The 16,958-nt window shown below is 49.9% G+C and overlaps 1 protein-coding gene across 1 annotated transcript; it reads left to right on the top strand.

Annotated features, from left to right (window-relative positions):
* The first annotated feature begins 7,426 nt into the window (after window positions 1-7,426).
* LOC125536499 (protein SHORT-ROOT 1) lies at window positions 7,427-9,962 on the top strand. The gene has a single exon (XM_048699726.1). It carries the CDS (start codon window positions 7,793-7,795, stop codon window positions 9,566-9,568), a length of 1,776 nt encoding a protein of 591 aa, XP_048555683.1. The 5' UTR covers window positions 7,427-7,792; the 3' UTR covers window positions 9,569-9,962.
* Window positions 9,963-16,958: the final 6,996 nt, after the last annotated feature.

Consider the following 16,958-nt stretch of genomic DNA (forward strand, 5'->3'; position numbering starts at 1 on the left):
TGAACTGATGAACGTACATGTTCAACACTGATGTACTGATGTACTGTTTTTTAGCACTGTTTGTAAACTGAACATTGAACTTCAGAGATGTATGGATATATATAAAACCGATGCATGTCTTCTCTTTTGTTCATCTATAACTTATGCAACTACACTAGAAGTACTCCTAGTTTATGTATCATTGAACTTACTGTGTAACAAGTGTATATTTTTTTCAACAACATTCTTTCACTAGTTTGAACTGACGCAACTACACCGCATGTAATATTATAAATAACATCATACAACTTGCAGTGGTAGCTGAACCTTATATAAAACCTAGTAGCTACTTGGACTGATGCATAAGTTTATGTTTTTTGGCTTTGAACTGAAGCTAGCATATTAGAGGTACTGACAGTAACCTCGACATCCAAATTGTGCATCAAGTGGCAGGGGTGTAATGAACTGATCAGGTTCTTCTTCATAGCGGACTGATGTACTGACACAAACGTGGGAAGCAGACATTACCGCCAGTGGACTGACTTCTTCCTCCTCTCGTGGGCAGCGCCATTGATGTAGCTCCTGCTTGTGGTGGACGTCTGGCCAAGAGGACCGGGAAGGCAACACCTTGCAGGGATCACTGCCCCGGAGAAGGAGCCCCGGCGACGGATGGAGGCAGGAGGCGGGGATGACGGCCCCGTCGTTGGATCCAGCGACGGAGGGAGGCAGGATTTGGGGATGACGGCCCCGTTGATGGATCCGACGAAGGAGGGAGGCAGGAGACGGGGATCATGGCCCTGTCGATGGATCCGGCGATGGAGGGAGGCAGGAGGCGGGGATCACGGCCCGTCGATGGATCCGGCGATGGAAGGAGGCAGGAGACGGCGGCGGATCCGTCGCCGGCCAGTCATAGCGCCGCGGGCTCCCTCGCTCCGGCTGCCGTTGTCGCTCGCTCGCCCATGACGGCTGCCTCCGGCGGAAGAAGGCGTGTCGGGTTCTGGCTGGGTCGGGGGGATTCTACGGTGGTCTGCGTGTCGTGCCTATATATGGCGGGGGGTAACAGAATAATATTTTGTTACCGATAACAGAATAGTTCAGCCCTATATATATAGCTTCCCTTGAGGACAGTAATGAGAGGAAAAAATCCCTTAATTTTGGCCAGCTACTCAAGGTATTTATATCTTGCCATCTTAGCCATTTTTTATCTGCTCCCTGGAGAGAATGTGGAAATGCTTTTGCTTTGACCTCGTCATTACTTAACTCCTATAACTGAAGAGTTCCACATGCAAGATCAAAATTGTCAATAAGCTCATAAGGACATTTAGTTGCATCACCTTGGAATACATTCTCTTTTATCATTGCAATTAACCGAGGTTTATATCATATATTTTACCAGGTAGGTTAGGACGAGTGGTTATGTAGTTCTCTCCTCAAGCCGGTCCTGCTACTAACTCAGCACCTACCTGATAAACTTGTTCTTGTAAGACCATGGCTGCTCTTCGTTTGCAAAAACCGTTGTATCACAAAATAACTCAAGAATCAAGGCAAGGCCCAAAAGCGCTCAGCTCCCCGGCATGGCGCCAAAAAAAGCTTGATAGCCCACAAGTGCCCAAGGTTTAGATGTAGCCTTTTCAAGTAAGAGTATCGATCCATAGGGAGCACATGAATTAGGATTTTTTTTTCCCCTTTGTAAAGAATTATGTAGCTTTGCGCCTGCGGATAATTGTAGACTTGAAGCAGAGTGAGGGTGGATTAGAATAAGGATTGAGCAAGATGGTGACATGCAACTAAATAGCATGAAAATGAAATAAAGGCGAGGATAGTAAATAATGGTGAAGCGACAGAAGTAAAAAGGCGTTCTCAGGGAATCAAGAAACCCCATTGGTATGTTTCTAGTACTACTATGCATAAGCATATCATAGAGTGGATACTTGATCCACTATTGACAATTATGCTGGGCAGAGTCGGGTACAAAACACGTTCTACTCGTGGTAGACTTCGTTCCACACACACCACCAACATAGCCTCCCCCAGAGGGTTACAGCTCACGACAATTAAGGGTTTACCCCATGGACGTGGCCTCACTAAGGGTTCTCCGTGATACCCGATCACTTGTAAAGGTTAGGAGTAGTAGGCTCTAACTGTAACCTGAAATACCTTCACATCCTAAACCTATGCAAAGACAGCGATATACTTCGCGACCTGTAAAGGCACAAATGCTGAGTGGCTCCCCTTCACAACATTCACGAAGTTATTAAACTAAGCATTCAACAGGTGATCTCATATCCATATTATACGTTTCAGATCCTACACGCTTCATCCATATCCCCGAGAACTAGGGATCTACTCACACATAAGAACAACAAACATCATGGGGATGGTAATGGAATACATGGGTGAGTGATTCAATCGATACACCGAAGGATCCACTAGGGTTCATGATGTTGCAGATGATGATGATGATGATGATGATGAAGATAGTGGTGATGTAGTGTTGATCATGATGTCGTTCCTCTCGCGGTGAGAGTAATCCCCTTCTTCTCATGGTCGATCCTCCCTCCGGATGGGTTCCAGAGGCTAGGGTTCTGCCTTCTGGATGAGTTTTTGGAGTCTCAGTTCGTCCCCTCCATGATCCGTTTCCATGAGGTGAAAATAGCTGATCTCCTAGAGGCGGCGGCGTGCCAAATGACCGCTCATGCGGGCATGAGCGGGCGCATGAAACATCATCGTTTGCTCTAGAGGTGCAACGGCGGTTGTTTCTTTGGCCTTCTTGCTTGATTTTTCTATGGAAAGTGTTTATCACCTTTAATATGTGATTCCACTGCCATATTTGGGTGGTTTTTCCATAAAACAAATATTGAACCAAAAGACGTAACCTGAAGGATCATCAACAAAAAGAAGTGCGCGAATGCGGTAAAATTCCACAAAGCCCACCTTGTAGGCACAAAATATAAGGGAAAAGCATCACATATATTGGACTCATCAATGTTCTCGGTATCCACCAATCTTTCCCTGGAGCACGAGATGTTGTCCGAGAATTCCACTATCATGTGGAGCACGTGGACGAGGTCGGCCAGAAGTTTGGGATCCCCAGGCATGACTCGCAGTCGATCTGCCAGCGTGACCGCTGCCTGGAGGTCGCGGGCCGGGGTCGATGGTGGATTCGTAGAGGGCTCTGCTGCTGGTTCTTTGAAGCCAACTCCTTGCTCCCGACCTCGGTTGGCAAGGTCATTGAGGAAGTCCCATGGTTGGCGGCGTGGGCGACGCAGTCGCTCTCGCATCATCGACTCATTCCATCGGGCTTCATCAGTGGAGACCTCTAGTTACTTTTGCTGAAGCGCGAGTTGGGAGACACGTATGGCCTCCTGCGTTCTTGACGCGGGGTCGGTGTTGCCAATGGGGTTTGTGAGATAGTTTAGGGAATACCCCGTTATCGGGGGCAACGTTGATGTGGTACCCCTCAAGGGCACAATTGTCGTGGTGAGCCCCCCGATGAGCTCACATGGAGCCCCGTGCCAACTTGCGTTTGAGGTGTCAACACGGGGTCTATCTGTAGCTGAGTCGTGGGCAGTACTAGCCCTGCCGCTAGAGGTCCCGAGGCCACGGGGTCCATCGGCTCTCTCGTGTGTAGCACATTCAACGTCAGTTTCGTCATCATGACCTGGTGGACAGATATAGCCCGTGGGGCCTCGGATAGGGATGTCCCCTGGTCAGAAAAGGCATCAGCCTCTAAGTCGGTGGACGACCCTTCTGTTCCCCGAAGGTCGGAGTAGGTGACCTCGCGGAAGGGTTGAAGGCCCGCGTTGTCGTCCTCTTTGGTGAGGGAGATTGGTGCGTAATTTCTTTCGTCGCCTGAGGTCGAGGCCATATCTCCTGCGTTGGTGTCTACTTGGGTGCCTGGGTCGGTGACGAGATGGTCTCCTGATGCTTTGCCGAGGCAGTAGGCCCACAAACGATCGCGACCAGCTTGATCACTGGTGCGACCTCCATTCCATGGATGGCGTGGAGGCGGCCGGCGGGGTGCATCTGGGTTGATGTCGTACTGCACTCCTTAGTCCGAATGAGATCGTGACGATATCCTTCAAGTGGTCCCGCCTTGTCTACAACGAACGTAAACGAGACAAAGGTTAGGCTCTCTCCCAACGATAGGTCATCGGAAAGAGAGAAAGTCGGATCCATGACCGGTCTCCAGCCGACGCTGCCCATTCCTGGTGCGCCAACTGAAGGAGCAGATTTCCGTCAGATCCCTTGGTAGGGGTCCAAGCGTAGCTGGAAGTCATGGATCAGAGGTCACACGGGGGGTTTATCCAGGTTCGGACCTCCGGAGAGTAATACCCTACGTCCTGTTGGTTCTGGTTATTTATAATGGAGGGATACCTTGTGCGAGGGGTTACAATGTATGATGTTGCTACCGAGAGTTTCTCCTATCTAAGGATAGACGGATCAAGGGAACTCTAGACCTCCCTTTATATTATATAGACAGGAGAGTAATACGTCTCCAACATATCTATAATTTTTTTATTGTTTCATGCTATTATAGTATCAATCTTGCATGTTTTTTATAACTTCTTGTGCTATTTTATATCATTTTTAGGACTAACCTGTTAACCCAGTGCCAAGTGCTAGTTGTTGTTTTCGGCGTGTTTTTGGTTTTCCAAGAAATCAATTCCAAATGGAGTCCAAACGCTGCGAAACATTTTGACGATTTTTTCTGGACAAGAGAGACCCTAGAAGCTTCAGGAGGAGATGAGATGAGAAGCAAGGAGACGACAAGGAAACAAGGCGCGCCCTGATGACTTGTGGGCCCCATGTGGATCCTTCTAACCTGATTCCACCTCTATAAATTCTTTAAATCGGGAAACCAACAGAGAGACACCCCAGACACTTTTTCCACCGCTGCAAGTTTCTGTTCTTCTGCGGTCCCATCTGGAGGCCTTTTTCGCTACTCTTCCAGAGGGGGAATCGATCACGAAGGGCTTCTACATCATCCTTGCTACCTTTCGATGATGCGTGAGTAGTTCACCATAGACCTACGAGTCCACAACTAGTAGCTAGATGGTTTCTTCTTTCTCTTTGATCTTCAATACAATGTTCTCCTCGATATTCTTGGAGTTCTATTCGATGTAATCTTATTTTGCGGTGTGTTTGTTGGGATCCGATGAATTGTGGTTTTATGATTAGATTATTCATGAATATTAATTGAGTCTTTTCTGAATTCTTTTATGCATGATTATTATAACATTGTATTTCTCTCCAATCTATCCATTTAGTTTGGCCAACTAGATTGATTTTTCTTGCAATGGGAGATGTGCTTTTTGATGGGTTCAATATTGCCGTGCTCAATCCCAGTGCCAAAAAGGGACATGACATGTATTTTTATTGTTGCCATTAAGGATAAAAAGATGGGGTTTATTCATATTGCTTGTGTTTACTTTGTCTACATCATGTCATCTTGCTTATGGCGTTACTCGGTTTTCATTAACTTAATACCCTAGAAGCATGCTAGATAGCGGTCGATGGGTGGAGTAATAGTAGTAGATGCAGGCAGGAGTCGGTCTACTTGTCTCGGACGTGATGCATATATACATGATCATTGCCTTGAATATCGTCATAACTATGTGTTTTTCTATCAATTGCCCAACAGTAATTTGTTTACCTACCGTATGTTATGTGCTCGAGAGAGAAGCCTCTAGTGAAAACTATGGGCCCCAGGTCTACTTTTATCATATGTAAAAACACAAAAATACCTTGCTACACTTTCTTTATTTTATTTTGTTTTGCAATTTATCTATCTACCTACCACTACGAGATTTGATCCATTAAATAACCGCCGAGGGGATTGACAACTCCTTGTTCGGGTTGCATGCAAGTATTTACTTTTGTGTGTGCAGGTGCTGCTAGCGAGGTTTTGTGTGGTTCTCCCACTGGATTGATAACTTTGGTTCTTAATTGAGGGAAATACGTATCTCCACTGTACTGCTTCATCCTCTTCTCTTCGAGGAAATCCCGACGCAACTCACAAGTAGGAGAGATGTCTGGGGTTTACATGCTGGATGCGATCTAGGGTGTCGCGCCCTCTAGTCTTGGGCGTCAAGAAGGTTGCTCGGCCTCCTAGGGTTAGCATCACACCGTGGGCCTGTTGGGCCCCTTTGTAGCAGGCGAGGCCAACCTCCTTGGCACTAGCCACCCCTGGTACACAGGACCCCTTCACTCTCTGTCGCAACTGGACAACCTGCCACAGGCGCCACTCTCTACCGCAACATTGTTGGTGCACTTCAGTATCTCACGCTCACACAGCCAGACATTCAGTTCGCGGTGCAGCAAGTTTGCTTGCACATGCACTCGCCCCGTGATACTCACAGGTCTCTGGTGAAGCGCATTCATCGGTACATTTGCAGCACACCGACTTATGGTCTTCGCCTCCGCGCTTCCGCCTTCTCCGAGCTTCTTGCCTACATGTATGCAATTGGGCCGGCTGTCCTAACATAGGACGCTCCAACGTCTGGTTACTATGTCTCCTTTTTGGTGACTCACTTGTCTACTGGTCCTCTAAGCAGCAGCCCATTGTCTCTCGCTCGAGTGCCGAGGCAGAGTACTCTAGCCAATGTTGTCGCTGAGACTTGTTGGCTGCGTCACCTTCTTGGTGAGCTTCGGGTTCCGCTTCCAAAGGATACAGTGTTTTTTGTGACAATGTTTCGGCTACCTATCTCGCGGCCAAACCGGTCCAGCATAAGCGCACCAAACACATTGAGCTGGATGTTCACTTTGTGTGCAAGAAGGTCCGGTTGGGTCAGCTCTGAAGGCTTCACGTACCGACTATCCAACAATTCACCAACATTATGACCACAGGCTTGCCAACCACTGCATTCCAGGATCTTCGTGGCAGTCTTTGCATCGCCAACGCCGACGCTTCGACCGTGGGGGTGTAGAGCGTGACATATCTGTACTTATTTCCAATTGATCTTACTATAATCTCTAGTATAGTCTAATTACTAGAGATATGATAGGGTTAATTGACTTGTCACGCAAGCATACATTGTAACGAACTCCGATGAATACAGTTGAGTTGCATCCTATAGTTTTCTACATAAAATAGCTGGCGTGGTTTTAGATCGACTTTGACAACACAACCACGCCAGCTATTTCCGAATCGGATCGGAAGGAGTACAATTGAGATTACCCATGTGCAGTCAAAGTCGATCTACCCATGCATCCTTTTGCATGCACATTGTCCCAACGGAAACGTGACAGTGTGTGTTGATGCAGGGTTGGTTGGCAAAAGCCAACAGAAAGCCCTAACAACACGGCAAAGCGCTATGGCTAAGTAGGCCGTAAGATCGAGATTGAGAAAAAGCAAAGGCAAAAGGCACCCACATCCACTGAACCACACCCGGCGCTGCCCCCCGGCCAGTGGTAGATTAAACTCGGGAGAAGAATCTCCCCAATAATATGGTCGAGCGAAAGCACATATCACCACATCACCTCTCTCCCTCCCCAGCCTCCTCATCGATCCGGCCAAAAGCGAGGCGGAATACCATCGATCTCGCCGCAAAAGATACAAGTGGAGCTGCGGGGAGGAGGAAAGCGAGCGCGTCGCGCAGGGCGCTCCAGCTTTTCTCCCACTCAAAAGAATACACATCGCCACACCACACCTCACCGCATAGCCTAGCCTAGCTAACTAACAATTCGCATAGGCGCACAGGCTAGCGCGCGCTGGCCAGCTGATCCCTACGTAGCTCGCCCTCGCCGGCCATTAAAATCCCTCGGCGCCACGGTGCGGTAACCCTCATGTTGCCCCCTCGCCGTAGCTTACATGGATACGCTGTTTAGGTTGGTTAGCCTCCAAGCCTCCGAGCAGCAGCAGCAGCAATCGGCGTCGTACAACTCCAGGAGCACCACCTCCAGCGGCTCCAGGTCGTCCTCCCACCAGACCAACGCCTCCTACAACTACTACCACCACAGCTCCAGCAGCGGCGGCGGCGGCGGCGGGCAGTACTACTACAGCCAGCAGCAGCCGCAGCAGTCCTACTACCTGGAGCCGTACCAAGAAGAATGCGGTGGCAACGCCCACCAGCACCACCTCTACATGGATGAAGACTTCTCCTCCTCCTCCTCGTCGAGGCAGCACTTCCACTCGCACGGCGGGGCGGCCCATCCGCCCACGTCGTCCGCCACGCCCACTGCGCCCACGCCCCCGCTCTCCACCTCGTCCACGGCTGGCGGGGCGGGCCACGCGCTCTTCGAGGCGGCCGACCTCTCTTTCCCGCCGGACCTCAACCTCGACTTCTCGTCCCCGGCCTCGTCGTCCGGCGCCGGGGGCACAGCGTCATCGGCCGCGGTGGGGGGAGGCGGCGGCGGGAGGTGGGCCAGCCAGCTGCTCATGGAGTGCGCGCGCGCGGTTGCGACGCGCGAGAGCCAGCGCGTGCAACAGCTGATGTGGATGCTCAACGAGCTGGCGTCACCGTACGGGGACGTGGAGCAGAAGCTCGCGTCCTACTTCCTGCAGGGTCTCTTCGCGCGGCTCACGGCGTCCGGCCCCCGGACGCTGCGCACGCTCGCGGCGGCGACCGACCGGAACACGTCCTTCGACTCCACGCGCCGCACCGCGCTGCGCTTCCAGGAGCTCAGCCCCTGGTCGTCGTTCGGGCACGTGGCCGCCAACGGCGCCATACTGGAATCTTTCTTGGAGGCCGCGGCCGCGTCGTCGGAGCCGCAGAGGTTTCACATCCTCGACCTGAGCAACACCTTCTGCACGCAGTGGCCGACGCTGCTCGAGGCCCTGGCCACGCGGTCCCCGGACGACACGCCGCACCTGTCCATCACCACCGTCGTGTCGGCCGCGCCGTCGGCTCCGACGTCCGCCGTGCAGCGCGTGATGCGGGAGATCGGGCAGCGCATGGAGAAGTTCGCGCGGCTGATGGGCGTCCCCTTCCGCTTCCGCGCCGTGCACCACTCCGGGGACCTCGCGGAGCTCGACCTCGACTCGCTCGACCTGCGCGAGGGCGGCGCCACCACCGGCATCGCCGTCAACTGCATGAACTCGCTGCGCGGCGTGGTGCCGGGCGGTGCCCGCCGGCGCGGCGCGTTCGCCGCGTCCCTCCGCCGCCTCGAACCTCGGGTCGTCACCGTGGTCGAGGAGGAGGCGGACCTGGTGGCGACCGACGCCGACGCGTCCGACGAAGGCGGCGACACGGAGGCAGCATTCTTGAAGGTGTTCGGCGAGGGCTTACGGTTCTTCTCGGCTTACATGGACTCGCTAGAGGAGAGCTTCCCCAAGACCAGCAACGAGAGGCTGGCATTGGAGAGGGGAGCAGGGCGTGCCATTGTTGACCTGGTCTCGTGCCCAGCGTCGGAGTCCATGGAGCGGCGGGAGACGGCGGCGGCGTGGGCGCGGCGGTTGCGGTCGGCCGGGTTCTCACCGGTGCCATTCAGCGAGGACGTAGCCGACGACGTGCGGTCGCTTCTGCGCCGGTACCGGGAGGGCTGGTCGATGCGGGAGGCCGGCACGGATGACTCGGCGGCCGGAGCCGGCGTGTTCCTCGCTTGGAAGGAGCAGCCTCTGGTGTGGGCGAGCGCGTGGAGGCCATGATCGGTGGAGATGGATGGAGCGAGGTCAGCAATGCACGTGCAAGGATTGGATGCATCCATCCATGCCATGCATTGGGTCCTCAGATCAACGGTACGTACGCGCATGTAGGGTTTTGAAGCAGCGCCAGGCAAGCAAGCGTAGGAGGCGACAGACATTAATGGATGGCTCACGTACGTATGTTGGAGGTGATCGAGGAGGTGGGTGATCATAGCTTTAGCTCTTAGACTCGCACCGATTTTTATCATCATCGTTCGCCGCAAGTTCTTGGCGCACGCCATGATTTGATTTGTTTCCTTAATTTCTTTGCTCTTTCCTTTGTGTTTCGATCGTCTTGTAAGGTTAAGAAATTCTTCTTGCATCCTTTTGGAGCAAACTTACGTGCATGCTTCTGTCATACGGCCGGAACCCCTATAGCTAGCATGCTACTCCTATCTTTCTTGCATTATCGATGCATGATTTACATGTTCCTTGTCTTGTTGAGATGTCAGTTCTTGTCTTCTTGACGGGAAGTTTAGGACAGACACTTGCACGGCCTACTACTTTTGGCCATCAAACATGAACCACTAAAGCTTTGCTAGACCATATATACGTAGGTGCTTGCTCGTTTCTATTTGTTTCAGGAATGATCTCGTTAAGCCTTTCCTTCTTTTTTCTCCTAGTATTACCCTGTTTTCGGTTAGCAACACGAAAGAAAACTATATTGGACAGCGTCAGTACGTAAACAAAGATTATGTATGCCACTTACTTTCCTGATTCACAAGAGTAGCATTAGGTCAATGTTTAGAGGGATCTTTGAGAGATCTCCGGCTGATACAAAATAGGGTATTACGAGTAGTGCTGGAAATTAAGCTAGTGCCAAATACCTCTCTCGTCCAGGCAGGTTCTGCTGCATAGACCTGATATGATATCATTGGGGTTTCATGGAGATTGAGAGTGACAAATGGCCCTATATATGTTGTTTTCCTAGAAGACAATATCTGGTGAAACGGTACAGAGCATCAGCTATAATAAGTTTGGTGTCATTATCTTTGGTCCAAGAGGCCGGATAAATTTTTGTTCTGTCTATCCCAAGCTAGTAAGACCGTTTGACATGTTTTGGAAAGAAAGGGCCGGCCTGTGGTTGACAGATAATTAGTTCCCTCGCACCACTGAATCTGTTGAATAAGTTAAGCTTGGTGCTACGTAGAAGACAAGATCAAGAGTAGTTACGGGTTTGCAACGTAGTGGGGAGTGACGATGCAACACTCGGTGGAATTATGAAAATAAGTCAGGACGAGGAGTAGGATAAAAGAGAGAGAGGCACGACGAATGTCGATCTCAGAGGATTAGGTGATGGGGTGATATCATTAGTCGAGAGCCGTTTCCAGACAAATCATAGTTTGCACCCTCAGCCTTTTCCTGATCTTCTTGCAGAACCGTTCCATTATTTCGAGTGACGTTTCAGTCTTGACGTGCACATCTCCCCGCCGGTTACGTACTTACGTTGGGGCTTAGTTTTTAATCTACTTATTTCACGAGCAAGTTAAATTGCCGGCCCGTTGATTAGAGCACGTAACTCGTGGGAAGAACTAGTAGTGGTGCAAACCAAATCAAACCAAAGAGAGAGAGAGAGAGAGAGAGAGAGAGAGAGAAAACATCATATGGAGTGAGTATAATCCAACAGAAATGGGCTCTGGTCAGCAGTTCACTGGCAACATTTCATGTGGGCAGTGCAGAACAACGTATGTATGCGCCTCTGTTTTACAGTGCTGGGAACGAGGATCCACCAACCACTTCCATGCAAGTGCCGGCGAGAGGCATGGGCGTACATGCCGCCTGCCACCGAGAGCTAGATACGGTACGAGATCGACGACGGATCGCGCGAAAAGCCACGAGGAAGAGAGAGCGGCAGAGCGAGCGAGGAGTGGAAAGGTGATGGGGGCATGGCATCAGGCACGAACAAGATCAGGCCGCCGGCCGCGCGGGTCGTTATCGCGTGGGCTTGGCGATGATCCATCGATGGCGAGTGAGTGTGCGGGCGCGAGGTGGATGAATGGATGGATGGGAATGGGAATGGGAATGGTGGTGGAAGCGAATCTCCGGGCGGGCGCTGGTGGAATCTAACAAAAGAAGGTGGGCTTGGACTGGCCGGCCGGCCGGCCAGTGAGTGGCCTGCTCCTGACGTGCCTCACGGGGCCCCGCGCGATCTTTACCTTTCCCTCCTTTTCTCACGCGAAATTATTATTGCGCCGACCCGACCCACTCACCCGCGCTTCCCTGGCTGCCCATGATCTGCAAGGTCGCTGTCCACTGCCACGGCCCCTCCTTTCCTCGCAGCGTCGTCGAGTCAGCACTTACGCTACTGCTACTACAATCATCTATTCATATCAGTGCATCTTCAGAGCGGATTTTCAAACCGTCTGCAACCGTTCGGACACTCCCCCACCTTGTATTGGTCAACCTATCAAAAACCAAAATCAAACGGGGGAGGAAGGCTTTGGACTCCGACACCCCTGATCCACCTAACACCCCTCCCGGACCCATGCCTACATAATGTCATCTTTCTCTGCATCTGTTTTCTTTTTTGCTGACGCCACCGCTCCACCACCCCCACCGGCCCGCCACAGCCCTCCAGGACCCCGCGACTCCATCCTTTCATCATTCTCTGCATCTGTTTTCCCTCTTGCCGATGCTACCGCTCCACCACCCCCACCGGTGTTGGAAATATGCCCTAGAGGCAATAATAAATTGGTTATTATTATATTTCCTTGTTCATGATAATCGTTTATTATCCATGCTACAATTGTATTGATAGGAAACTCAAATACATGTGTGGATACATAGACAACACCATGTCCCTAGTAAGCCTCTAGTTGACTAGCTCGTTGATCAATAGATGGTTACGGTTTCCTAACCATGGACTTTGGATGTCGTTGATAACGGGATCACATCATTAGGAGAATGATGTGATGGACAAGACCCAATCCTAAGCCTAGCACAAAGATCGTGTAGTTCGTATGCTAAAGCTTTTCTAATGTCAAGTATCATTTCCTTAGACCATGAGATTGTGCAACTCCCAGATACCGTAGGAGTGCTTTGGGTGTGCCAAACGTCACAACGTAACTGGGTGGCTATAAAGGTACACTACAGGTATCTCCGAAAGTGTCTGTTGGGTTGGCACGAATCGAGACTGGGATTTGTCACTCCGTGTAAACGGAGAGGTATCTCTGGGCCCACTCAGTAGGACATCATCATAATGTGCACAATGTGACCAAGGAGTTGATCACGGGATGATGTGTTACGGAACGAGTAAAGAGACTTGCCGGTAACGAGATTGAACAAGGTATCGGATACCGACGATCGAATCTCGGGCAAGTAAAATACCGCTGGACAAAGGGAATTGTATACGGGATTGATTGAATCCTTGACATCGTGGTTCATCCGATGAGATCATCGTGGAACATGTGGGAGCCAACATGGGTATCCAGATCCCGCTGTTGGTTATTGACCGGAGAGTTGTCTCGGCCATGTCTGCATGACTCCCGAACTCGTAGGGTCTACACACTTAAGGTTCGATGACGCTAGGGTTATAGGGACTAGATATACGTGGTTACCGAATGTTGTTCTGAGTCCCGGATGAGATCCCGGATGTTACGAGGAGTTCCGGAATGGTCCGGAGGTAAAGAATTATATATGGGAAGTCCTGTTTTGGTCGCCGGAAAAGTTTCGGGTTTTATCGGTAATGTACCGGGACCACCGGGAGGGTCCCGGTGGTCCACCAAGTGGGTCCACAAGCCCCGGAGGGCTGCATGGGCCAAGTGTGGGAGGGGACCAGCCCCAGGTGGGTTGGTGCGCCCCCCACAAGGGCCCAAGGTGCCTAGGGTTTGGGGAGGGGGCGCCTCCACCTAGCTTGGGGGGGCAAGTTTCCCCCTCTCCCCCCTTGGCCGCCACCCTAGATGGGTTTGGGGCTGCCGCACCCCTTGGGTGGAAACCCTAAAGGGGGCGCAACCCCCTCCCTCTCCCCTATATATACTTGAGGACTTTGGGCTGCCCACACATGAGTTTTGACCTCTCCATGGCGCAGCCCTGCCTCTCTCCCTCCTCCTCTCCCGCGGTGCTTGGCGAAGCCCTGCAGGACTGCCACGCTCCTCCACCACCACCACACCGTCGTGCTGTTGCTGGATGGAGTCTTCCCCAACCTCTCCTTCTCCCCTTGCTGGATCAAGGCGTAGGAGACGTCACCGGGCTGTACGTGTGTTGAACGCGGAGGTGCCGTCCGTTCGGCACTAGGATCATCGGTGATTTGGATCACGACGAGTACGACTCCATCAACCCCGTTCACTTGAACGCTTCCGCTTAGCGATCTACAAGGGTATGTAGATGCACTCTCCTTCCCCTCGTTGCTAGATTAATCCATAGATTGATCTTGGTGATGCGTAGAAAATTTTGAATTTCTGCTACGTTCCCCAACAGTGGCATCATGAGCCAGGTTTATGCGTAGTTTCTATGCACGAGTAGAACACAAAGTAGTTGTGGGCATCGATATTGTCAATTTACTTGCCATTACTAGTCTTATCTTGATTCAACGGCATCGTAGGATGAAGCGGCCCAGACCGACCTTACACGTACTCTTACGTGAGACTGGTTCCACCGACTGACATGCACTAGTTGCATAAGGTGGCTAGCGGGTGTCTGTCTCTCCCACTTTAGTCGGATCGGATTCGATGAAAAGGGTCCTTATGAAGGGTAAATAGAAATTAGCATATCACGTTGTGGTTTTCCCGTAGGTAAGAAACGTTCTTGCTAGAAACCTATAGCAGCCACGTAAAAACTTGCAACAACAATTAGAGGACATCTAACTTGTTTTTGCAGCATATGTCGTGTGATGTGATATGGCCAAAAGGATGTGATGAATGATATATGTGATGTATGAGATTGATCATATTCTTGTAATAGGAATCACGACTTGCATGTCGATGAGTATGACAACCGGCAGGAGCCATCGGAGTTGTCTTAATTTATTTATGACTTGCGTGTCAACATAAACGTCATGTAATTACTTTACTTTATTGCTAAAGCGTTAGCCATAGTAGTAGAAGTAATAGATGACGAGACAACTTCAAGAAGACACGATGATGGAGTTCATGATGATGGAGATCATGGTGTCATGTCGGTGACAACGATGATCATGGAGCCCTGAAGATGGAGATCAAAAGGAGCAAAATGATATTGGCCATATCATGTCACTATTTGATTGCATGTGATGTTTATCATGTTTTACATCTTATTTGCTTAGAACGACGGTAGCTTAAATAAGATGATCCCTCACTAAAATTTCAAGAAAAGTGTTCCCCCTAACTATGTACCATTGCGAAGGTTCATCGTTTCGAAGCACCACGTGATGATCGGGTGTGATAGATTCTAACGTTCGAATACAACGGGTGTAAGCCAGATTTACACACGCAATACACTTAGGTTGACTTGACGAGCCTAGCATGTACAGACATGGCCTCGGAACACGGAAGACCGAAAGGTCGAGCATGAGTCGTATAGAAGATACGATCAACATGAAGATGTTCACCGATGTTGACTAGCCCGTCTCAGGTGATGATCGGACACGGCCTAGTTGACTCGGATCATGTTTCACTTAGATGACTAGTGGGATGTCTATCTGAGTGGGAGTTCATTAAATAATTTGATTAGATGAACTCAATTATCATGAACATAGTCTAAATTGTCTTCGCAAATATGTTGTAGATAAATAGCTCACGTTGTAGCTCCCTGTTTCATTACGTTCCTAGAAAAAGACCAAGTTGGAAGATATTGTAAGCAATGATGCGGACTAGGTCCGTAGTCCGAGGAGTGTCCTCACTGCTACACAGAAGGCTTACGTCTTTGATGCACCGCTCGATGTGCAAACCCCTACAACGTCGTCTGTGGATGTTGTGAACACCTGACAGACACATCCTGATGACTACTTGATAGTTTAGTGCACCATACTTTACGGCTTAGAATCGAGATTCCAATGACGTTTTGAACGCCAAAGAACATATGAGATGTTCTAAGAACTGAAATTGGGATTTCAGGCTCATGCCCGTGTTGAGAGGTGTGAGACCTCTGACAACTTATTTTGTCAACAAGATGGAGGAGAATAGCTCAGCTAGTGAGCATGTGCTCAGAATGTCTGGGTGCTACAATCACTTAAATCAAGTGGGAGTTAAACTTCCAGATAAGATAGTGATTGATAGAGTTCTCTAGCCACTATCACTAAGCTACTAGATCTTCGTGATGAACTATGACATGCAAGGGATGGAGTTGATCCCGGAGCTGTTCGCGGTGCTTAAGACCGCAAAAGGTAGAAATCAAGAAGGAGCATCAAGTGTTGATGGTTTAACAAGACCACTGGTTTCAAGAAGGGCAAGGGCTAGAAGGGAAACTTCATGGATGGCAAACCAGTTGCCGCTCCAGTGAAGGAACCCAAGGTTGAACCCAAACCTGAGACTGAGTGCTTCTATTGTAAGGGGAACGGTCACTAGTAGCGGTATTACCCCAAATGTATGGTAAATAAGAAGGCTGGCAACTTCAACAAAGTAAATACGTGTTATTAATGTGTACCTCACTAGTACTCCTGGTAGCACCGGGGTATTGGATACCAGTTCAGTTACTATTATTGGTAACTTGAAGCAAAAGCTACGGACTAAACGGAGACTGGCTAAGGGAGAGGTGACGATGTGTGTTGGAAGTGTTTCCAAAGTTGATGAGATCACCATCGCACGCTCCATCTGCCTTCGGGATTAGTATTGAACCTAGATAAATGTTATCAGGTGTCTACGTTGAGCATGAATATATCATGTTCATTGCAATACGGTCATTCATTTAAGTTAGAGAATAATGGTTATTCTGTTTACATGAATGATACATTTCATGGTCATGCACCCTATGTGAATGGTTCATTGAATCTCGGTCGTGGTAATACACATGTTCACGCCAAAAGATGTAGAGTTAATAATGATAGTACCATTTTCTCGTGGCACTGCCGCTTAGGTCATATTGGCGTAAGATGCATGAAGAAACTCCATGTCGATGGATGTTTGGAGTCACTTGATTTTGAATCGCTTGACACATGCGAGCCATGCCTCATGGGTAGGATGACTAAGACCCCGTTTTCAGGTACAATGAAACGGCAAGTGACTTGTTGGAAATCATGCATGCTGATGCGTGTGATCCAATGAGAATTGAAGCGTGCGGTGGATATCGCTATTTTCTCATCTTCACTGACGATTTGGGTAGATATAGGTATATCTACTTAATGAAGCACAAGTCTGAAACATTTGAAAAGTTCAAGCGATTTCAGAGTGAAGTTAAGAATCGTCGTAACAATAAGATCATGTTCCTACGATCTGATCAAAAG

Source organism: Triticum urartu, chromosome 2 (genome assembly GCF_003073215.2).
Source record: "Triticum urartu cultivar G1812 chromosome 2, Tu2.1, whole genome shotgun sequence".
In the NCBI taxonomy this organism is placed as follows: domain Eukaryota; kingdom Viridiplantae; phylum Streptophyta; class Magnoliopsida; order Poales; family Poaceae; genus Triticum; species Triticum urartu.